The following is a 24586-nucleotide window of genomic DNA, read 5'->3' as shown; positions in this document are numbered from 1 at the left end:
AATTTTTTTTTTTTTTACAGAAATATTTCAATAGACAAAGCAGAAAAAAGTGTGTAATGAACGCTCATGTACCCATCAATCCGTTTCAATAATTATCAACATTTTGCCATTCTTGCTTTCATTCTGTCTCCCTCATTTTTTGTTGGGAGTATTTTAAAGCAAATCATGATAATGTTTAGCTTTAAATACTCAGTCTATCCTAAAATACACCCAACATGATTCACCATAATTCCTTCGTACCATCTAATAGCCAGTCTATAACCAAAGTTCCCCTACATAATGTTTGCAGTCGGTGTGTTTCAACAGAGATCCAAACGGGCCTACACATTGCATTTGGTGGATGACACCTTTAGTCTCTTTACACCCCCCGACCTTCTACCCCACTTCTCTTTTCCCAATTCCACTCGGGTTTTGACGAACCAGAGTTTTCCTCCTCTGACCCAACTCGGAGGGTCCGAGCTCTCCGGAAGCCCCGCCCAGAGCCCCTGGGCGGGGCTTCCGTTTAGGCCCGCCCCTTCCCCATCGCAGCCAATCCGAACAGGACCAGCAAAGCTCCGGCTTCCTCGCCTCGAGCTGCAGGAGGTGCTTCCCTGGGTCCGCCTCTTCCCTCCGAGCCAATCCCGACCAGCCTGCGAGTGGCATGGCTTCCCCCAGCTCCGTGCTCTCAGGTTACACGACTAACGCTGCGAGGTGGTTCTGACCGCCCCCCAGGACCGAGACGAGGCGCCCGGTTATCCAGGTCCGCGCTCCTAGTCTCCTTTCGGGCCGCAGAGCCCGGGCTCTGAGGAGGATGGGTAAGGGCCCCGGTGGAAGCGTTCGCGAGGCGGGAGGGAAAAACCGTTTTACCGAGACCCTGTCCCGGCGGAGCGGCGTTCCCGGGACCCTGCAGAGGTGGCTGCGCTTTCAGCACGGCTGTCGCTGGGGGCACGGGAGGATCATCTGCTTTTGACTTGGCTTTTCCCTTTTGTTTCTAAAATCTAACCTCTAGTAAGGGGCAGAGACAGCTGCCACTCCTCCCCTTACCCACGTGTGTGGAGGATCTCTCCAGGGCGGAGCGGGACCTGTGAACAGTTTAGGCGTTGCCTTTTGAATTGATCCCAGGTTTAACATTGGAGCCCAGGTTCACCCATTTCTCCCTTCAAAATGGAGTTGTGAGGTCAGTTAACATTTAAGAACCCTTTACAAGGGGCCATGGGTCCTTAAAAATAAACTTAGAAAAAAGTGAGTAGTTTTAGTACTTTAAAAATCTTTTCTTGTGGAGCTAGCATAACAACGCGAAATCAACTCATAATTCCCCATAAAGTGTTTTGACTCTGTTCCCTTCTTTTGCTCCCAAATGGTATATCCAAATAATGGTTGTGTGTGTGTATGTGTGTGTATTAGGGTTACAATTTTATCACGGTGCCACATAATGCATTATTATTTTATATATTTACCTTTTATTTTAGAGGGAGGAAGGGGGGGGGGGGACGAAAGATAGACAGACAGACAGACATCGATGTGAGAGAGAAATATCGATCAGTTGCCGGGGCCAGGGATGGAACCGAATCCTGGGTGTGTGCCCTGAACGGGAACCGGCCACTTTTCGGTGAACGGAGGCGACGCTCCAACCCACCGAGGGAGCCACATGAGCCAGGGCATGTATTATTTTCACTAGAGTTGATTTTCTATAGAGTTCTTAGCCTTGTTGTTGAATATGGAGGTGTTTTTTTTTTTTTAATTTAAAATAAGAGTGGACCTTTTTGTATATGTAGCTTTAAATACAATTACATTTGTGTGTCATTTTAAATTTAGATCCTTCTTCGGATACCTGGGACTTCTCACCTTTAATATCATTATGGATAAACAGATATTACATATATTTGGGCTTTGCCTTTGGTATTGGCCTTTGGATTTGTTTCCAGATTGTTACCAGGAAGCAGGTAAGTGGAATTATTTTTTATAGGAGAGTATTAAGGCATTAGATTTTATAGAGAATTTAGAGTGCAGATTTTCTAAGGCATTCAGAAAAATGCAGAAAAGCTAAAAGGAACTTTAAATCACTTCTATGTTTAATCTGTAGACATTTTTCTTAATGCCTAAAAAAGTTTATTCTGTTTTTACACGCTAAATTACCTTGACCTAAATTATATTTACCTTTTCTTTGATGGGCTGTGTATGTCTCATTCTTAAGGTACAGAAAGATTTTGTAATGAAAAGTTCAACTTTTGTAAAAAACCAAATTTGATTCACATCTTTAAGGGGTAGTAGTCTTTTCTTTCCACTAATTAAGGATCAAAAAAGGTTTCTACTCTTATTCCCACTAAAAAACATTAGGAATGAAAGTTTTATCTTTGAATAATACTTTCATGCATATAATACTATAATAGGAATCAGTATGGTCTTAACGAAATATGGGTCCTGCCTTGTAAGGACCTAATTATATCAAGGAGTTAGTATTTGAGGAGTACAACCAGGAAGATTAAGAGAATAATAAAATGGGTCAGTATCTGTGCTAATTTTCATTCCTACTGGAGTTGGGAAAAGATTCAAAGTAGATTTGTGATTGTTTATCTTCAAGGACAAGAACTCACAGGAGAAATCCATTCCAAAAGCAGCTCAGGATTTGATGACAAATGGTTATAGCTCTCTTCATAAGAAGGAAGTCTTTGTGTCTGGAGTGAAGATTTTCTATGGTTCCCAGACTGGTACAGCAAAGGTTAGAACTTTTTATGTCACTTTCCCTTGAATTTCCTGATCTTTAAGAAAAATCCCTGACAAGTGTCTTTTAGCAGTGAACTGAATTGGTCTTCCAGTCTTCTTTCATCTTTTTTTCCCCTTTCCAGCATCCATTTTTCCTTCCTGGGATGGTAGGTAGGTTTTATTTCTTGTGCCCAATTCCAGCTGATTGGTGGTGTCTGGTGGTCACTGTCATGAGGTGTTATGTTGTGAAGCTTGCTTCTACCTCAGCAGAATGGAGAGAGTTGCAAGTCCATTATTGATGCCTGTTGGTATAGAAGAGGAGATAGTGTGAATTTCACATATTTGTTTAATGAAATGTATTTTGATTTTGAAAAGTGTTAAAAATATTAATGATTGCCCTGGTCGGCGTGGTTCAGTGGTTATAACATCAGCCTGAACACTGGAGGGTTGCAGGTTTAATTCCAGTCCAGAGCCCGTACCTGGGTTGCAGGTCCAATCCCTGCTCCGGTGGGGGCACGTGTGGGAGGCAACCAATTCCTCTGTCACATTGATGTTCCTCTCCCTCTCTCTCTCCGACTCTCCCCATCCCTCCTCCCTTCCATTCTCTTTAGAAATCAATGGGAGAAATATCCTTGCTATTTGAGTGAGGATTAAAAAAAAAGTATTAATGATAGACATGGAATACTGTTTAAAGTACATTCGCTGCAGATAGGTACTGAAAGATACATTCTTTGATTGTATCTAGATGCTGCCTTCTTCTTTGTTATGAAGGTCAGTCACAGCTATTTAGTGCTTTCTAGGAAGGGATTCTAAGGCTGACATGAAAATGGCTTAAAAAAATTCGGTTTCAGTGATTTTTGTATAGTATGTACAAAAGAGGGTTCTACTGACCTCTTGTGGGTATTTTGTAGAATAATACTTTTTAGTTTTTTAGTATTCCAGTGCAGGTATAGTTCTTCGCTCATCATCATACTAGTCACTTTTTATTAAGTTCAGCTTTAAGCAACAGAAGTGGGAAACTGAAACACACACAAAAAAGCATCTGAACAACCAAAACAAAGTCCTTTTATGTTACTCGGAAAAGATCTTATGAATGTTTAAAAACATTTTTAAGATTGCTCTGGCTGGTATGGCTCAATTGGTTGAGCATCATCCTGTGCACTGAAAGTTCACCGGTTTGATTCTCGGTCAGGGCACATACCCAGGTTTGATAGCCCTCCCTCCCTCCTTCTCTCTACCTTCCTCTCTAAAGCCAATGGAAAAAAATTAAAAAAATAAAAATTTTAAAGATCAAATTAATCCTTGCAGATAGTAACAGTTCCAGGCATACGGAGAGTTCATAATGAAAAGTGCTCTCGAGGGAATCTCTTTTAACTGTTTCTATTTTAGTTCCTCTGATGGTTATTTCTTTAACCTTCTTGTGCTATGTTTCTAGAGTTTTCAATTTTAGATAAAAGTTATTAATTCCTTATATTAGTTCACACAAACATTCCTCAAATCTCAGTTGATATTGTTGTCCACATCATAGTCGGTATGGGTTAGTTGGCTCTCCTTAAAGCTGTGCCACCTCAATTTTCTTTATTCTGCTTTCACATTTGATTGATTCATATTTGGCTGGGTATGGAAGACTGTGTCAAAATTTTTTCTTTACAACTTTGAAGGCATCACTTCATTGTCCTCTAGCAAGCAGCGTTGCTGATGACATTTTGAAGATGATTTGATTTTTTTGTTTCTGGAAGCTTTTAGGATCAGATCTTAAATGAGAGGATGTTTAAGTTGGATCTTTTCTTAGCCATTGTGCTGGACTCTTGGGGTCTTTAGTTTTTTTGGAGGGCTCTTTAGTTTTGAGGATTTGTTTGCATTAGTTCTGCTAATATTTCTTGGGTAATTTTTTTCCCTTCCGTTTTTGCAGGTCTAACTGCTATTAGTTGGATGTTGGAGCTTTTGGATGGCCTTCTGTGTCTCAGACCTTTCCTCTCATACTTTTTTGTAACTTTTTCTTTTCATTCTGGGTTCTTAGATTTTAATTCCAAATCTTTTTTGAATGTTTTATGTCAGCTATTATATATTAATTAAAAAATGCTATTTTGCTCAGTTTTTATAATATTTTATTCATAATTTAGCAATATAGTTTAATGAATTCTGTTTTCTGTTTCTTTAGTTACCTGCTTACTCAGTTTTTCTGCTGCTGGAATTTCTCTTTCTTGCTTCTTGTTCTTATCATGTTCTTGGTGATCCATAGTTTCTGTTCATATTTAGAACAGAATGATGGGGTAGTTGGTGTGGATTTTCTGTGTTACTCTGTGAACAGATTTGTTTTCTATAATTGTAAATTCTTACTGGATGCTCTGAGAATTGGCCCCACATCTCCCTCTAATTATCACCTCTTTTTTTTTTTAGTAAAGCTCCTTGGAAGTGTTGTTTGTGATCTCCAATTTCTCTGCTCCTGTTTTTCTTGAACCACTTCAGTTAGGCTTGCGTGCCCCAACGTGCTCCCTGTGATTTCCATTTTGCTAATTAATTCTCAGTTTTCATCTTACTTGACCTTTTAGCTGCTTGACCACTTCTTTCTTCTTAAAGTGGTTTCTTCCTTCAACTTTCAGGACATTGTTCTCTAGGTTCTCCTCCTACTTTGCTGGGGCTGGTCTCCCTCACTATTTGCTGATTTCTCCCCATCTCCTTGACCTGTAAAGATAGGAGTGTCTCAGGGTACATAGCCCTTGAGACTATCTTTCTCTCTCTGCACTCACTTTGCTGTCTAAGGGATCTTGTTACAGGAGCTTTAAATTCTACTAGATAGAGTTTGGCAAACTTTTTCTGTAAAGGGTTAGATGAAAAAAAAAGTATATTTTTATTGATTTCAGAAAGAGGAAGAGAAAGGGAGAGAGAAATAGTAACATCAATGATGAGAGAAAATTATTGATTGGCTGACTCCTGCATGCCCCACACTGGGGATTGAGCCCACAACCCAGGCATGTGCCCTAACTGGGAATCGAACCGTGACCTCATAGTTTATAAGACCATGCCCAACCACTGAGGCACACCAGCCAGGCAGTATTTGTGTTTTTGATGACAAATGTCAGTCACTGGAAAAGTTTTTCATGAGAAATGGCTTATTCCCTTGCCGACAGGGGTAAATGAAGACAGTATTTTGTTTATTTAGTTTACTGAAGACTGATTTCTTTTTCCCCTTTTAGGAATTTGCAACAATTCTTGCTGAAGCTGTTACCTCCCTGTATCTGCCTGTGGCAGTTATTAATCTGAAAGAATATGATCCAGATGATAATCTAGTAGAAGAGGTTGGTAATTGTTTTTTTTTTTCCTCAGTCAAAACTCACATTTAATTGACCTGTGTTCTGAGATAAATAGAATCTTCAGAATCAATCTAATTTTCATTCTAAGAGATTTCAGTTGGTTGAGCTTTTGGTGTGAGTCAGAGGTGTTGAATGTGTGGTGTCATGTGCTGATTCTGAAGTGGCGTGGAGCCTGTTCCCCTGGTGTGTTAGACTCTCCTGGGGCGGGGGTAAAGGTGGAGGAGCTGGGTGGTTTGAAGTTCCCAATGCCCTCCTGCTTCGAATCTCATAATCAAGGAGGCTTGTTATTGCTGGCACTGTGCCATGCATGGGAGCCATGTGTAAGCCTCCTGAAAGGCCAGGAGCCCCTTGGGTAGCAGAAGAAGTACGGGCTTTAGAGTTAGAGAAACCTCTTACTAGTTGTGTACCTTCCTACATTACTTAATGTCTGTGAGAGTTTAATTTCTTCATCTGAGAAATGCCCCTCTCTCTCCTCCAGTCCTACCCAGTTAGGGAAGTTTGCCCTATAGTAGTTGTTCTCAAAATGTGGCCGTTGAACCAGCAGTATCAGCCTGGGGACATGTTAGAAATGCACATTCTCAGGTCCTAGCCCAGTCCTGCTGACCCAGAGTCTGGCTGCGGGGACTGTGTTAACAGGTGCCCAAGACGATTCTGAAGCAGCTAGAGTCAGAGGAGCACTTACAGCAGGGGTGGACAAACTTTTTCTCTAGAGAGCTAGATAGTAAACATCTTCAGCTTTGTGGGCCATGCAGCTACAGGTCTGCCTTTGAGGCACAAGTCAGCCATAGACAACATGTAAACGAATGAGTATGGCTGGGTTCCAGTAAAACTTTATTGACAAAAACAGGTAGCAAGTTGGATTGGGCCTGTAGGCTATAGGTTGCCAGTCCCTTCTTAGTGTGTAAACTTCTAACTGTAATTGTCCATTGTTCCCCCCCCACCCCGCCCCCAGAAAACACTGTAGTGCAAATGAGTGAGCTCAAATCTGTGCTAAATTATATGTGAAAAATTATTAGCAAATTTGATACTTAATAATTGTGAGGGGTTACTTGTAACTTTATGACTTGGAACTGTTAAAAGAGACATTCAAGCAGATGAAATACTTTGACTAGCATGTATTTTGTTTCCCTGTGTAGATGATGGTGCCAAGTTTATGTTTAAAAAGTTTTACTGCTTTAATTTTTCAGATAATTTTTTAGAGATCTAAGTGTATTTTTCTGACTGACTTATAGTTTGTTTCCAATATGACAAATTGGATATGATTGGAATTGAGAGTCTAAGAAATGGAATGGAGTAAATGATGAAGGGCAGCAGGAGGTATATTGGCAAAGGACTGGGTTTTCTCCCCTGTACAAGGTGTCCTTGCTGTGTTTTCCTTCACCTTTGAAAAGGATTGTTTATGAAAGCACCCTTTGTCCTCAGAAATTAGTATGATAAGAATGTCAACACTTAAAAGAAGTTTTTCTTCTTGAATGTTTTTCTGAAATAATTACTTTCTTGGTTAGGTTACTAGTAAAAATGTTTGTGCCTTTCTGGTTGCTACATATACTGATGGCCGACCAACTGAGAGTGCAGAGTGGTTCTGCAAATGGTTAGAGGAAGCATCTAATGATTTTCGATTTGGCAAAACTTACCTGAAAGGTATGAGATATGCGGTGTTTGGCCTGGGAAATTCTGCCTATGCGAGCCACTTCAATAAGGTAGGTACAAGGTAGATATCTATGTTCAATTATAAGGATAAATTCTCTTTATTAAAAAAGTTTAACACATACATACACATATGTATGTGCATGTGTATGTGTATGTCCACAAACTTTGGTACTTAATAAACTTATTGTGTTATTCTTTATATCTGGGAATTGCTACACATATGTATCCAATCCTGGTGTATAGGCTCAGTAAATTTTTATTGAATACATTTTTACTGAATAAAATAAATGAATATACCTGTTATTATCTAGTGTCTTAGGGGCCTGGATTCGTAGGCTTTGAGTTCAGCCTTCTGTCCCCAGGAAGGACCTTGTGGATGGAATTATTACATCAAGATGTATATTTACTCCATATTTTCAAAGGAATTAGACAAAGAATGATACAATTCAGATATGTAAATATTTTGCTTACTGCCTTGCCACTGAAGAAGTCTGTTAAGCTTTGAAACTCTTAGCTGTGCTTGATAGCCCCTGCTCCTGAGCCTCATTGCTTCATATTGCAATACAGTAAATTTCTCAGTTTATGAAATTATGAGTCTTGCTAAATGGACTCCATGTGCACGTTGTTATTAAATGGGCTTTCGCCCCATAGACTTTGTTACATTTTGGAACAAATTTGCTTTGCTAATTAGATATTTTATTCTGACATTATTTAGCATAGTGGTTTTCAATTATTTTTAAGGCATTAACTCTTAGTTTACTAAAAAGATTTGTCCCTTTGTTAAAAAAACAAAAAACCTTTTGCAGAATCTTATAATGTATCAACTGCAGCCCTAGTGCCCTTGTGGGTTGTGGCTGGGGACAGAGGGCCCGGAGCCTTTTGGCTAAGCAGTTCCCTCTTCCCAGCAGCAGCAGGGGTCCCACAGGTACTGCAGGCTGATTTATATATTGTGTTTTTAGCTCATCCATTTTTCTTGCAGGTTGGCAAGAATGTTGATAAGTGGCTCTGGATGCTCGGTGCTCATCGCGTGATGACTCGAGGGGAGGGTGACTGCAATGTCGTTAAAAGCAAACATGGCAGCATTGAAGCCGACTTCAGAGCTTGGAAGACCAAGTTCATCTCCCAGCTCCAGGTGCTTTGTAAAGGAGAGAAGAAATCCTGTGATGGCAGTTGCAAGAAAGGCAAATGTGAATCTAATCAGCGTAGCTCAGAGGAAATGGAGCTAGGATCTCATACTCAGGATGGATTGCATCAGAGAGACCCTGAGGTGTGTAGCCTGTGTGTCCATGTCTCTCTGCTTTCCTCCTGTGTTTGGAGATGCTAAACCTCACCTCTGCCCTGAGAAACTATTTATTTGGCTACTGGTTGGAAGGAAGGTCTGAAACCCGTGTGGGGGTGTTTTAGAGAGTGTGGTCTTACAGAGTGTTGAGCTGGATGCTTTCTGGTATCTCTTCTATAATGGTTGCATTGCTGGAGTCAAATAGATTTCTACCACAATTTGCAGGCTAGGAAACAGAGGTCCCGAGAAATTAAATATGTCCCGGCCTGAGCTCTTATCTTTTTTATCATCAAACCACATATTCCTCCTGACTGCTCTTATTTAATGACTATTAGTCACTCTAACTTAAAGACTGTAAGTCATCCTAGATTCATCTCTTTCATCCCTTACATTCTAAACATTTCTCTTTCTTCAGATACCCCAAGTTCACTGAAGGCCATGTCTCACAGCTGTTGTGCATTGGCCACCTGTCACTTGTGTCATTCAATAACAACTTCACATTCTGACACTCATTGTCTTACTCTCCACACTGTTCCTATCATTATTCTTAGTGGCTAGTCATGCATGTTGATGATTTCTCTAACAACCTGGCCTATTCGTGGCCTCTCACTGACTGTGGCCTCTCACTCCCGTGGTCACCTCTGAAATTACATGTTCTTGTGACCCAAACTCTAATCTCTTTCCGGTGCTCCTATTTTAAAATTCTTTTGATCCTATACATTTTTCACTGGATAGTGAAGAATGCTTGTTTCACTTCTGTCCTTACCCAATTTAGATTTTATACTTATTTTATAAACATCTTCAGTTGCCTTGCCTTCCACTCCATTTTACAACACAATTGGCTGAACTCCAAGCCATGTGAAACCTGCTGTGTGCCTTCTCCATTGCCTGCTGCTTGCTGTTTGACCACAGATTCAAGTATGATTTAAGAACTTCCCAACAGTCTCCTGCATTCTCTTGTAAGTTCCCTTTCTCACTCTCCAAGATGACTGTTTAATACCTCTTTCTCGTTACCCCTTCCTCTAGCTCTCAGATGGAGCCATTAGAGAAGAATTCTCTTAGAGCCCCTGCCCCGCCTACAAATCTTCACCATCTTTTCTGTCCCAGAAGACAAGTATCTGGGTTTTTCAAAGACCACTTTCTGTGCATGCTCTGGAATCAAGGACTTTGGTTCCTTTGTTCATTGCATTTCTCTCTCCTGAATTGTTAATCTTTTCCTCTCTACTAGATCGTTCCCATCTATACTAATAAAAGGGTAATATGCTAATTAGACTGGATAGACCAGACGTCTTCCAGAGTCCTTCTGGACAAAGCTGCAGCGGCTACGAGGGCTGAGGAGGGCGGGCAGCCGGCAGTGGCAGCAGCAGCGGGATGATGGGGGTGGCGCCTTCCCCTGATTGGCCGATCGCCTCCTGCAGAGAGAGGCCAGAGGGGAGCAGGCCTAAGTCTCAGTAGGATATTCCCTGAGAGCTCCCAGACTGTGAGAGGGGGCAGGCCGGGCTTAGGGGACCCCCACTCCCCCCAGTGCATGAATTTTCGTGTACCGGGCCTCTAGTAAATATATAAACATGCTCTGGAATCATCTATGTTTAAACAAAGAGAAGTAAACAACAAATCTTTCCTTTGTTCTGTCTTTCAGCTGCTGTTTCATTTTTCTGTTCTCTTTTTCTAGCCAGTCTTTTTGCTTATTTTCCCCTATAATTCGCTTTGAATATATTTAAAATTTTTTTAAAGTACTGAGGTAAAATTCACATAACAAAATTATCATTTTAAAGTCTATAATCCAGTGGTATTTAGTACATTCACAATTTTGTGCAACCACTACCTATATCAAGTTTCAATACCTTCTCATTATTTCAGAAGCAAACCATGAAGCCGGCACTCTTCCCCCGCTTTCCCCTAGTCCTGACAACCTCCAATTTGCTTTCTGTCTCTATGGACTTACTTATTCTGGATATTTCATACAAATGGAATAATATAATATATGACCTCTTTTTGTCTTGCTTCTTTTACTTAATATAATGTTTTGGAGATTCATCCATGTTATACATGGATCAGTACATCATTTCTTTTTAATGGATGAATAATATTTCATTGTATGGATATATCACATTTTATTGATCCATTTATCTGTTGATGGACATTTTGATTATTTCTTCTTTTTGGCTATTGGGAATAATGCTGCTATGACATTCATGTACAAGTATTTGTGGGCCATGTAGTTTCTTTTGCAACTATTAGTTCTGCTGTTATATCAAGAAAGTATCCATAGTTACTATGTAAATGATGGGCACCTTCAGATTTGACTGGAGGCTGGCTGGATTTGGCCTGTGGGTCATAGTTTGCTGACCTCTAGCCAAAAATATTTGCTATCCATCCAGTGACCTCAGAATTTGGGAGGGGATAGTAGATGGTTTGCTACTTTGAGCAATATATTTCTAAAGCATTGATGTTCCAGGAGGAGGAGCCCTTTGAGAGTTCCAGTGAGGAAGAGTCTGGTACTGAGGACCACCAGAGTCTAACTTCTGTGGTTGATGTTGAGGACCTCGGCAACATTATGAATCATGTCAAGAAAGAAAAGGTACTGTAATTTTGGGAAATAATGAACTGGGATCCTCCAGTGGATTAATATCTAGCATTCTGTATTGCTGTATAGTCGACCTGAGCTCATAATTGGACAGTTTTATTTATTTGCCTCCTGTCTTGAGAGTTTTATACTTTTTTGCTACTTTTACATGAACTCTGTGAAAGTCTTCCCTCTTGGCCCTGTGAAAATGAGTTCGTAGTAGGATAGGCAGAAGACTTTTAGGACAAGAACTAAGGAAAGGCTAGATGGTAGGGGGGATTTCATTCATTGGGTAGCTGAAGGTGACAGGATGACTTCATGGTAAGATTGATTAGTGTTAGGATTTCAGATAGAGCTCTTGTGTAAAGTTGCTTTCCTGTTTTGCAGACTGAGCATGTTGAGCTTAGGAATGATGGCAGCTCAGTCTGCAGGTGTTGAGATCAGTGTGGGTGGAGGCCCGAAGAATCTAGGAAATGTTAGTGTGAATTGTCATTGTCTCAGTGACTAAACGCATGTGAGAATGTAGGATTTTGGGCAGATTCCAGTGATCTAAAATTGAAATAACATAAAATATACAATTATATAAAAATATAAAATCTCAATTTATGTGTGAGTTTTGGGAAATAAGAATATTCTAAACTAAAAATGTATCAAATGCGTGTGTTAGAAACAGAATAAGTAAAACTATGGAAAAATCCAAGAAAATCAATCATAAAATTAATACAAACTCAAATGAAGAGATTTAATAAGGTAGCAGGATATCATAGGTAAAAAGTAAAAAGTTTTTGTATTTCCAAACAATAACCAGTTAGAACTTGTCATGGAAGGAAAGACCACATAAAAAATAAATGACTACATAGAAATACATTAAAAAAATACCCTAAATCTATGTGAGGAAAACTTTAAAACATTTCTGAAAATTATGGCAGTGCCCTGAACAAATGGAAAGACATCTTGTTTTTGGGTATGCTAACTCAGTACTGCAAAGATGTCAGTTCTTTTAAGTTAATACATACATAGGTATGATGCCATTCATTAAAAATTTCAATAAATTTTTTTTCTGGAGATAGACTGGTTGATTCATGTGGAAAAATAAACATGCAAGAATAGCTAGGAAAACCTTGTGGGAAAAGTAGTAATGAGAAAGACCAGATCTATCAGATATTGCATCTAACTACAAGACATCTGGTACTAGCTCCTGATGAGACAGACAGACCAAGGGAAGAGTAAAATTCTAGGAATAGACCCAGGTATATACAGAAATTGCTTATATGATAAAGGTGGCATCTCTTTTCCCTAGTGTGAAATATACTTTTAAAATAAATGATGTTGACAACTAGATACTAGTTGTGAAAAGATGAAACTGGCTCTGTACTTATACATACATCACGTACAGGTATTTGACTCTAATTGGGTCAGAGATCTAAATGTTGAAAAAATATATAAATAGTAGAATTAGATGCTCTATTTTTTAATTTAGAGAAAGGTTTTCAATATTCAAAATCCAGAAACTATAAAAGATTGAATTTACCAGTGATTTTTTATAAAGATTTATATGGCTGTAAACAAAATCAAAAGACAAATGATAAAGTGAGGGAAAATATTTCAATTAAAAAAAAGACCTAAACCTAATAGAAAAAATGGCAAAAACATGAATAGGTAAGTCTCAGAAAAAGCTGTACAAATGGACTTAAAAACATATGAAAAAGTGCTCAAATTTAAACTGCAGTGACCTACATTTCTCATCTTGCAAAATAACAAAAATTCAAAAATTGGGCAGCATACACAATTGGTGAGGCTCTGGGAAAATAGTCACTCACACCTTGCCAAAGGGGGTCCAGAATCATATAACATGTATGGAGTGCCCTCTGGCAGTCTTGACCAAATTTACATACATTTACCCATGATCCAGTGTATGAATTTGCCTTGAAGATAAATCTTCACAAATGCAAAACAGCATCTTCACAAAGTTATGCTTCACAGCATATATACCAAACAACTGTCTGATATTGATTGAAAAAAGCATGGTATATCCATAAAATACAATATTGTTGTGCAGTTGTGAAACATAAGGTGTATCCATATCATTAATGTGAAAATGCGTCAAATCTCTAAAAGCCTGGCAGATGTTAGAATGAGCAGTAAGTTTGCTTACACATTTTAACTTGGCTTACTAGTATATGTTTTTCTAGAGTAGATTAGTTAGTCTGTTTCAGGTTTTCTGCTGTTATAACTAGCATGGGTCTAGACCATTTTTACTTTAAAAAATATATTAATATTTTCTTAGGTTATATTTTTCCAAAGTTGATATATTAGATCAAAACAAATGTATAATTTTATGGCCCTTGATTAAAAAACTCAGTAATTTTCAGTGGTAAAACTGTCTTAAGATAGAATAGATTTCAGTGCATGAGATAACTGATATAGATTTCTGGATTTAGAAAAGATATTTAAAGCTTTATTTGTAGTGAAGGAAGAATTTGGAATAATTCCCCTCCCAACTCTATTGAGGCATAATTGACAAATAAAAAAGGTACATATTTAGGTTGTAAAGCATGATTTTTGGTAAGATTATAATGTGATGATTTGATATATGTATACATTGTGAAATGATTGTCACTATCAAATTAACACATCCATTACCTCACATAGTTACCTTGTTTGTGTGTGTCTTGAGAACACTTAATATCTAATCTCAGCAAATTTCAAGTATACATTAAGAGTTTGGAATAATATGTGGGTTCATTTTTTCTTTGCTTATTTATCTTATGTCCATTAGAGGGCACTGAAGAAAAGTACTAAAGAAAAATTTGGATAGTCATGTAAACTATTGTTTGAAATGAAATGATTTTGAACTTTGTGAACTTTAAGAAGTTGGGTTAGCCCGGCCGGCATGGCTCAGTCATTGCACTTTGACCTATTAACCAGGAGGTCACGGGTTTGATTCCTGGTCAGGGCACGCACCCAGGTTGCGGGCTTCCCTGTGTGGGGCATGCAGGAGGCCGATCAGTGATTCTCTGTCATCATTGATATTTTTATCTCTCTCCCTTCCTCTCTGAAATCAATAAAAATATACTAGTGGCCTGGTGCATGAAATTCGTGCACGGGGCAGAGGTGTGTGTCCCTCAGCCTGGCCTGCACCCTCTCCAATCTGGGAACCCTCAGGAGATGTCCAACTGCCCTCTTGCAATCTGGAACTGCTGGCTCCTAACCACTCACCTGCCTGCCTGCCTGCCTGATCGCCCCCAACTGCCCTCCCCTCCTGTCCTGAAGGCCCCTAATTGCCTCTGCCTCAGCCCCGCCACCATGGCTTTGTCCAGAAGGTCTCCTGATCTAATTAGCATATTACCCTTTCATTAGTATAGATTAAAAAGAAGCTGGTTTATGACATTTCAGGTGACTAAAAAAAATCTCTTATAAAACCATTAGATCTTGGATAAAATATATGTATTTTTTCCAACTTCATTATGATTTGAAGATAAGCCACTAGTTTTTGTTTTACATTATTGTTTGGTTATGGCAGAGTTTCCAAATATGTATTGTGTTTTCATTATATATTAGATGTAGTATACTAAATTCAGTGATGGATGTTATTACTGCTTCCTTTGGGGTTCGTTCACACATATTCCTGAGCTCTTTTAGCCAGATCATAGTTATATATTACACTAAATTTCCTGAGTTGTTACTATAGAGCAGCGGTTCTCAACCTGTGGGTCGCGACCCCTTTGGGGGTCAAACGACCCTTTCACAGGGGTTGGCTAAGACCATCGGAAAACACATATATAATTACATATTGTTTTTGTGATTAATCACTATGCTTTAATTATGTTCAATTTGTAACAATGAAATTGGGGGTCACCACAACATGAGGAACTTTATTAAAGGGTCGCAGCATTAGGAAGGTTGAGAACCACTGCTATAGAGGAAGCTCTAGTACTTAAAGCTCTAGGGCCAAAGTACTCCTATTATAAGACCTCTTTTTGAATAATACTAACTTTAATGGGGTTACACTGTCTCAGCTTGTGTCTGTTGGCAAGTTATTTCATTCTCTGTGCTTCACTTTTCTCATCTCTAAAGTGGGAGATAATAATGGCAACTGCCTTCTCAAGTTTTTATGAAGATTGTCCACCAATAGTCTTTGGCACCAATTCAACACCAACAGGAATCCCCAATTTGGAGTGTAGTGAAGGAAACTTTATTCAATGCAAACAGCTCAGTCATGATACAACTCAATTATGAACAGCATTAGCTGTGGAACAGCGCAGCTGTGAGGTGGCCCTTACGTGAGGCCTTTCTCTGACAGCTCTGCTCTAGCCCACTCTGCTCTGCCTTGGTCTGCCCCTCTCTGGTCCTGTAAGATGTCTTTGGTGTTTCTGCTCCAGTGGGGAAACACAGTCTTTAGTCTTGGGGGGAAAGGGAAAGTGTGCTACCAGAATCAGAGAGGAACTGACTTATGTATAGAGAAGTCTCTGCTCCTGGTCTCTGCTTGGTCTGTCCTCATGCAAATGAGGACTCCAAATCCTCACTATTTAATTGGTTCACAAAACAGTGTCCTGATTGGTCAGAATGGATTTCTCTGATTGGTTGGTGAAGATGTTAATGAGATATAGCTGGGCAGCTCTGATTGGATGGTGAAAATCTTAGTCTATTGGTTGAAATATGATTCCAGAAACTCCTTTATAAAGGTTGGCTCACACTGCAGGAACACAGTGCAGGCAGGCAGTTCAGTGTGGAAGGCAGGCAACTTAGTGCAGGCTTCTCACTGCTGAAGCGTGGCTTGTGTGAGGCCCTGCTGCTAGGCTCTGCTTTTTAAATTTGAGCCCAGTTAGCCACCAGGAGCCCTTCTCGGTGTCTACAAGAGTAAATAAGTTCATCCATCTAAAGCCTTTATTCTTTTGCCTGCCACACAGTATGTACTTGATAGCTATTAACGATCTTCTACTATCCATACTAATAAAAGGGTAATATGTTAATTAGGTCGGATAGACCAGACATCTTCCAGACATCATTCCAGACGTCCTTCCTGACAAAGCTGGGGCCTGGGTGAAGCCACCCGGGGCCTCAGGTGCCTGTGGCCAGCCAGGGCGTAGCTGCCCAGGGTCCTGGTGCCTGTGGCTGGCTAGAGGGAGGGAAGCCCGGGTCCCAGTTGCCTGCAGCTGGCTGGAGGAGGGAAGCCTGGGTCCTGGGTGCTGGAGGAAAGCTGGTGTCGGCAGTTGGGGAAGGAATGCCTACTCTTGCACGAATTTTCATGTATGGGACCTCTAGTATCCTATATAATAAAGAGGTAATATGCAAATTGACCCTCACACCCTCATAAAATGGCTGCCTATGACCAGGCCGGTAGGGGGTTAGTGAGTGACAACTAAATGACTGAACAGCAGGCTGCGTGGGGCGATCAGGCTGGCACGCAGAAGCAGTGAGGGGCAATCAGGCCGGTGGGGTGGGGGTGGGGGCAGTTAGGGGCGACCAGGCAGGCAGGTGAGCAATTAGAAGCCTGCGATGCAGGATTGTGAGAGGGATGTCCGACTGTTGGCAGTTGGACATCCTCCAAGTGGTCCCAGATTGGAGAGGGTGCAGGCTAGGCTGAGGGGACCCCCCGTACATGAGTTTTTTGCACCGGGTCTCTAGTCTAATATAATAAAAGACAAAAAGGGTAATTGACCGTATCTTCGCTATGCTTCCCATTGGCTAATCAGGGCGGTATGCAAATTAACTGCCAACAAAGATGGCGGCTAATTTGCATATGTAGGCACAATGATGGGAGGCAAAAGGGGAAGGACGGTGATTGGAAACCCAGGCGGCAGGCAAGAGCCGGGAGGCAGGGCAAGAGCCGTGATCCCAGAGCAGGCAAGGGCGGCCTGCAGCCAGCCCCCGTGTGCGCCTGCCCTGCCCCCCGGCCCTGGGTCGGAGAACCGGGCTGCCTTTGCCCGCCCTCTAGCCGGTGATCGGAGAAGCCACGGTGATCCCACAGCAGGCAAGGGTGGCTTGCAGCCAGCCCCTGTGTGCACCTGCCCCTGGGTCGCTGCTGTGATCTCAGAGCAGGAAAGGGCGGCCCCACCCTGGCCACAGCTCAAGGGAGAGTACAACATGCAGTGGAGGCTAGGAGCCTGAGAGATCAACAGAGAGGGGCACCTGCTCCAAGCCTCCACCATGTGGCTGGGGGCAGGCCCACAGCAGATACACACACACACACACACACACACACACACACAAGGGATGCCTGCTCTGAGCCTCTGCTGCCAGACTGTGGCCATCAGTAGAACATCCTACTGAGGGCTCCCGGACTGAGGGGCAGGCTGGGCTGAGGGAACCCCACCTCCCAGTGCACGAATTTTGTGCACCGGGCCTCTAGTGTATGTATGTGTGTGTGTGTGTGTGTGTGTGTGTGTGTGTGTTTGTGTATAATATATATATATATATATATATATATATATATATATATATATATATATATATATATAGTTAATATGCAAAGTGTCCCCTCAGGTGTTTGACCAGGAGACCAGGTGTTCGATCTCTCACTTTGACGTGCACTGACCACCAGGGGGCGGCACAGAGTGAAGGAAGGCCCTAGCTGGCAGCCATAAAGCCCTGATCGGCCCTGATTGCTGGCCAGGCCTAGGTACCCTACCCGTGCACAAATTTTGTGCACTAGGCCTCTAGTTATTGTTATAAGAAGATGCCTTCAAATGGGCTAGGTTAGGTTCAACTAGTATACCACCATGATGTTCTACCTTCTTCCCTTGGTAGTAAGGTGAAGACTAATTCTAGGGCTGAAAGGAATTTGAAGGGTGGGAGTGATGTTCAAGAACAAGAGAGCTAGAGTTTGAAACATTGGAAAGTTAGGAAGATAGATGCAGAGGGGATGGTGTGCTAGGGAGCATAGCATGTTTTGGGGAACTAAATAGTTTTGTATGTGTAGAGTTGAGTGGGGATGGGGATGTGTGGAGAAGTGAAATAGAGAAGTAAGGCAAGGGCAGGATTCTGGAGGCCTGTCATGCTCTGTCAGGGGCATGTGAGCTTTATCCTAAAGGCCGTGGGAAACAGTGTGTTCATTTGATTGAATAGGATGAGTGTGTTGAGTTGTGGAGAGAGAGGGAGTTCCAGTGTGTAGGTTCAGAGTATTAGGAGAAATCAGAGTACACATTGGGTTATCTCATTCAGTCCTCAAAATGACCCTGATACCTGTACTATTATCATCCTCTTTACCATTTCACAGGGTAAGAAGCAGGCTTGGAGAACTATGGCATTTGTTCAAAGTCAGATGGCTGGCTGGTAAGTGGTGGGAATCCAGCCTAGACTCATCTCTGCATCATGCCTCGTGGCTGCCTCTCCAGGGGAGTAGTAGTTCCCAGAAGGGAAGTTAGAAGAATTTGGGTAGAGAACAGTGAGTCAGCAAGAGCCTGATAATTCTTAGGTTGTTTATTTTTTCTTTCATTCTATGATTTGTAAATGTAAAGGGGATTGCTATTTTTTTTCTGCAGTAAGTAAATATTGTTAAACGCTCCCCACAGCATGTTCTGGTTAAGCAGACAGGCAGTGATATCAGTATCATTAGTATTGGAAATAAATGGTGAGTGCTTGGTAATTACTCACCAGAGAAACATTTGCATTTACAAAAGGATTTCAGTGTTTCCAGTTCTGATTATAAAGTTGTATAAGACTGCAGTGGAATAGCATGAAGCTAGTTCTTTCATAATTATTTTTAAGGTTTCCAATGTTTAACTCAAACAGGAACAAAAGGTGACATCCCTTCAACTCCAGGACACTGCCTTTAACCCTTTGAGTGCCAACCAATATCCTGGGAACTATGCTAAAATTGCCAAGGCATTTTTGCTGATTTTACAGCAGTTTAGGAAAAAAATTATGAATCGCAAGTAAATGAAGTTACATATTCAAAAACTTAAGGAAACCTTTACTACATTTGTTTTCATCTTTGACGTATATTGTTTGCTGATTGTATTATAAAATACTAGTAGAAAAAATTGAATAAACCATATAATGTTAAAATAAAATTAATGTTGACTTTGAATACATTCCACAAAATCATCATCTTCACAGCAAGAATTGACATATTTAGCAATATCATCATCACTAATAAAAGCAGACTTAGAACTGGACGCCATTTCAAAGCTTTAGGGCTACAAAATCTTAGTAAACTTCATAAAATTGTAGTACCTGTAAAAAATTAGGCAGATAAATGCCAGTGGTCAATTTTAGAACTACAAACATTCGGCATCATAAGTAATCTGCACTTAGGTGCCATCTGTCAATAAAGAGTGAGCTACTAGCCTCTAATAGTGACACTGCAGGAGGAGCGTGATCGCGCTTCTGGTGAAAGACAGAAGGAGCATAGTTGCGCTCCCCGGCACTCTAGGGGTTAAATCAGCCTACTCAGCCATGGCCTGTGCAGGCAGTCTTAATAGTAAAATCCTTAAGTCAGGCTGTCCAAAATAGAACCATTGGGTCAGAGGAAAACCATTTTATAGCTCTGGACACGCCTGGTCAAGTTGCTTTGCAAAAAGTTCACACAGCATCCTTAAAATCTAGTATGCACAAAAAGCTTTGAGTTCTGTTGAAAATTGGTCATTTAAAAACTGAGCTCTGACCAGTGAGTGGTATATAGGGGATTTGTTTATTAGACAAATAAGAACCTTCAAAAATGGGGTTAAATTGCAGCAGATGGAGTTTTAATTACACCTGAAGAAGACTTTAATATTGAAAGTTGTGAGGTCTAGAATGAGTTACTAAAAGAAGTGAGCTCTGTTTTTCTAGAGCTAGAAATAGCTGTCTCGTAGTTTTGAGGCGTTTATTCCTTCATTTGGCCACTATCTACTGAATGTTTACCCTGTGCTACTGTGGCTCCAGGCCTAGACAGGCTGACTATAGAAAAATGACCTGGGGATTCTGTATCCAACATCTTCTGTGTGAATTGGTAAGGAAGGGGTCACCTGATGGTAAACAAGGATCAATAAAAAGAAACAGATTTAAACAAATAATCAGAAACACTTCCCTATCCCCACAGAAGAAATGTGTGCTTTGGTAATAAAAAGATTTTTTGTTGCAAAACACCAGTTTGGCATTGTCCAACTGTAATCGGAGAAAAATGTGCCTTGTCTTCTATCGTTGCTAGTGAGAGTGAGGTTCGTGGGGCACCGCTGGCACGAGCATTTCCAGAGGCCTCCATTGGAGGATGAGGTATGGCAGAAAGCTTTATTTCTGTGCAATTACATTCCTGGATTCCCAAAGTCCCTTTTCTCTTAGTCCAGTCATAGAAGTGTAGCTGGGGTTTCAGTAGGACTAAAATTAGAGCCAGTGGTAAGAGTTTCCGGTCCAGGTTGTAGCCAGGTCCAATATAGGTTAGTTGCAGCCTATTAAGCCATTGTGTGTGGGGGTCCACATGGTCGTGGACCACATGGGAGAATGCTAGGGAGCCAAGCATGAGCCATGAGCCAAGTGTGCCACGATGAACCAAGAGAGTAGGAGAGTGAGTTTCTTTGTTCAGGGGATTATATATACCAAATTTCTGAGCACTTGCAGTGGCCATGCCCATTCCAGCTCTGTCCCCAGGTGTGATTGACAAGCAAGTATCTTCTGTATGTGGTTCCCTTCCCCAGTGTTTTCCAGGGAACATGCCTATAATGTCTGGCCTTCCCTTTGCTCCTTTTCTGTTATTAATAGCTAGTTAATTACAACAGTATCACAACTAGGTGGCATTTTATCTTAAGATCTTTAACAAATCACTTATTGCCTTTTTTTTTTTAAATCCTAGGCAATTTTGGGGTGGTACTGTGTTGTTTGGGATGATGATGTAAAAATGAGTTAGGTAATATTGTATAATGTCTTAAAAAAAAAAATTTAGGACCACTCTTGGCTCTCTTTGTTCTATATGATTCATATAGTCCAGGGGTGGGCAACCCCTGGCACGCGTGCCAAACACGGCACGCCAGTAACTTTTGCTGGCATGCGAAACCCTCTCTTATAATCTTCCATTTACAATTTTTTTCTTAATATTGACTTTTTTATTTTTCAGATAAGTTCAGTGTAGGTGCATCTTAGATAATAATTTTACATAACAAGTTATCTTAAAGACCATAGACATGGATTGACGAGAGAGGGGAAGAGCAATTTCTATGCCTCTGCCTTAACTCTCCCTGCCTTCCTAGATCCGACCAGTGTTTTGGTTTCATCCACATACGCTTGTGAATCTTTGTTCTCAGTGATGAATTTTGTTAAGTCTCGTAATAGGAGTAGCCTGACGGATGAAAGTAGTAGCTCGTGCATATCTCTGAAGGTCACGAAATATAAACCTGATGTAAAATCTCTGTCATCAGTGTTGCAGCAGCAGAAGTCCCAGTGATAATATCAAATGGAGTCATAAAGTTTTCTGTCGGACTATCAGTGTACATGTATACATTAAAAAATAAATGTATTTTTCATCATCATATACTGTGTTTTTGTCACTCGAATGAATTTTATTATTTCTTCAAGGTTCTTCACATACGTACACCTTAAGAGATATCAAGTAGGCGTAACATGTTCTCAAAAAATTAGGGTTGGCACGCAGAAGAATTTTGAGTCAGAGATTTTGCTGGTTTTGGCATTCACTCACAAAAAGGTTGCCCACCCCCTGATATAGTCTATTCTGTTTTGAAAGAACTTCCCACTTATATATAACTAGGGGTCCAGTGCACGAATTCATGCACCTTGAAAAGAACTGTGGGCCGTGAGGCTGCAGTGGGCACAGGGATGGGTCTTGGCCCATCCTCCATGCCCCTACCTGGCCCCTCCCACTGTCGCCCCTGGTCCCCTGACTGCCGGCAGCCCTGCTCCTGCTGCCACTGCTCCCACGCACTGATGGTGCCGGCCCCGCTTGCACCCGCTGATGGTGCAGAGCAATTGGGGCTGGCGCCAGCAGTGGGTGCAAGTGGGGCTGGTGCCGGGCACGGGCAGCGGGTTCGAGCGTTGGCTCTGGCGCCAGCAGCGGGTGCAAGCGGGGCTGGCACTGGCAGCAGGTGCAAGCGCTGGGGGGGGACTGCGACACGCAGGAGCAAAGAATTTTTAGTAACCACCAGAGGCTTGCCCCGATGACAGTGACCAGCACTCCACCTTGGTTTGGTGTCCCTGCTCACCTGCTCCACCATCCCACCTCGGCTGACGCCCACCATGTTCTGCGCTCTGCCACCTCCTGCTGATGCCCACCATGTTTCGTGTGTGCCCCCTAGTGGTCAGTGCATGTCATAGTGACTGGTTGTTCGATTGTTCTGCCGTTTGGTCTATTTGCATGTTAGCCTTTTATTATATAGGATCATTTTCTCAAGTGCCTAGGAAGTTAGTGTATAATTGGGTTTTCTTTTTGCATGTTGGGAAACAGTAGCTTGGAGAGGAATTTTTCTTTCAAGGCAAGTGTTATAGGTTTGAGATTTGGAGAAAGGGTAGAAGTAGAGGTTGGAGACAGGCAGACCATTTAGTTTGGCTGTTGCAGTTGTCTCGTAGAAGAAATCAAGGCTTTGGGCAACAGTGGTGTCATTGCAGATAGGAGAACCAGTATGTTGGGAATTAAAACCGTGTTAAATGTGGTATACATGAGAGGGAGGAAAAAAAGGTTGACCAATTCTGGGATCTTCATTTATTTCTGTTTAGGCTATGTAACAGCTATCTATATATATAAAAGCCTAAGCGACCGTTATGACCAGAATGACCGGAATGACCAGACAACCGGCCAGCAGCTATGATGCGCACTGACAGCCTCGAATCTGGTTCACCCACACCCAGGACCCAGACAGGAGGGAGTAGGGAGCCCGATTCCTCACTGAATTGGCCGTTGGTTAGCTTGCTGCTGGGGCACTGACAGCCCTGAATCTGGTTTACCTGCACCCCAGACCCAGACAGGAGGGAGGAGGGAGCCCGATTCCTCGAGGAATCAGCCACTGTTTAGCTTGCTGCTGAGGCCAACCTCCCATGGTCCCTCCCCTTAGCCGGCCTCGATGTGGGGGGCTGGCTGGCCAACCTCCTGCAGTCCCTCCCCACTGCCGGCCGCTCCCTCCTCCCCCAGCACCCCCGATCGGCCCTGATTGCTGGTAAGGCCGAGGGACCCCACCCGTGCACGAATCCGTGCACTGGGGTTCTAGTAAAAAAATAAAAATACATAGGTCCTCCATAGTTGTTATATTTTAGGCAAACAGTGATCCATGTCTGCAGCTAGGAGATTATAATTAGAATTTGAATGGTGCTTTGCATTTCCTTTGGGGATATTATGAACCATTGTATTTCATTTTAGAAATGAAGTTGCTGTTACATATGGAAGATAGGCCCAAACTGCCATAGAGGCCAAGAATGATAAATGTTGTTTGTCCTTAATGCTCAAGCCGCTTAATAATTGCCTCTGATCTCTTTCCATATAAACTTTGTGTCTAAAGTATTGAATCTGGAGTAGTTACACTCACATTTTATAATAGATAATTTTTCTAGTGATGGGGCATGGATGATGTTCCATTGACATTCTTTGAAGAGTACATTATATTCATTACATAATGGTCAGAAGTTTGTTGTTTATGTTTTTAACCACAAGAGGGTGTTTGTAGAGTTCTGAGCACAGTGGTCAGAGGCCAGTGTCATGGGCTGGCTCCAAGTTTGGGTTTATGTGGCCTTTGTGGTAAGTAAATAAGCTGAGTGATGTGTTGTGGTGACAGTGGCTTTCAAGAGTAAATACTGCCACCTTTCAATTCTTGCATCATTAGTAGCGACTTACAGTAACTGCTGTGGAATTATTTCAGACATGTAAACGTGACTAAGGTCAAGGTTGTTTCCTTTAGCTCTACTGCAAGTCTTCCTTTTCAGCTCACTTTGATTTTAGGTTTGAATAGACTTTTATAAAGCCAAAGGACTCTTCTTAAAAATAAATACCTTAAAATAACCGGATCCTTTTAATTTATCAAAAATGCCCTGTGTCAGACTGATTATTTTTATAATAGACTAGAGGCCTGGTGCACAAAAATTTGTGCACTCGGGGGAAGGGGGAGTCCCTCAGACCGGCCTGTGCCCTCTTGCAGTCTGGGACCCCTCGGGAGATAACGACCTGCTGGCTTAGGCCTG

At 41.6% G+C, this 24586-nt stretch overlaps 1 protein-coding gene across 10 annotated transcripts in view; it reads left to right on the top strand.

Moving 5' to 3' along the window:
* Positions 1-619: 619 nt before the first annotated feature.
* LOC118655875 (S-adenosyl-L-methionine-dependent tRNA 4-demethylwyosine synthase TYW1) overlaps positions 620-24586 on the top strand; it is a 122334-nt gene continuing 98367 nt past the window's right edge. For 7 of the 10 annotated variants that reach the window (XR_004967440.1, XR_004967441.1, XR_004967439.1 and 4 more), the window contains exons 1-7: positions 620-794; positions 1795-1922; positions 2561-2698; positions 5880-5981; positions 7502-7696; positions 8626-8913; positions 11384-11506. Coding sequence is in view for 7 of the 10 variants with exons in the window: in XM_036308413.1 (XP_036164306.1) it covers positions 791-794; positions 1795-1922; positions 2561-2698; positions 5880-5981; positions 7502-7696; positions 8626-8913; positions 11384-11506 (978 nt within the window). In the remaining 3 variants the exon portion in view is untranslated. Of the gene's footprint in view, positions 795-988; positions 1157-1794; positions 1923-2560; positions 2699-5879; positions 5982-7501; positions 7697-8625; positions 8914-11383; positions 11507-24586 lie in introns of all 10 variants that reach the window. The other 3 variants (XM_036308410.1, XM_036308411.1, XM_036308412.1) reach the window with 3 other exon arrangements.

This window comes from Myotis myotis, unplaced genomic scaffold, assembly GCF_014108235.1.
Source record: "Myotis myotis isolate mMyoMyo1 unplaced genomic scaffold, mMyoMyo1.p scaffold_m19_p_5, whole genome shotgun sequence".
NCBI classification, from domain to species: domain Eukaryota; kingdom Metazoa; phylum Chordata; class Mammalia; order Chiroptera; family Vespertilionidae; genus Myotis; species Myotis myotis.
Note: the sequence above shows the minus strand (reverse complement) of the source record. Positions and strands in the feature narration are given on the sequence as shown.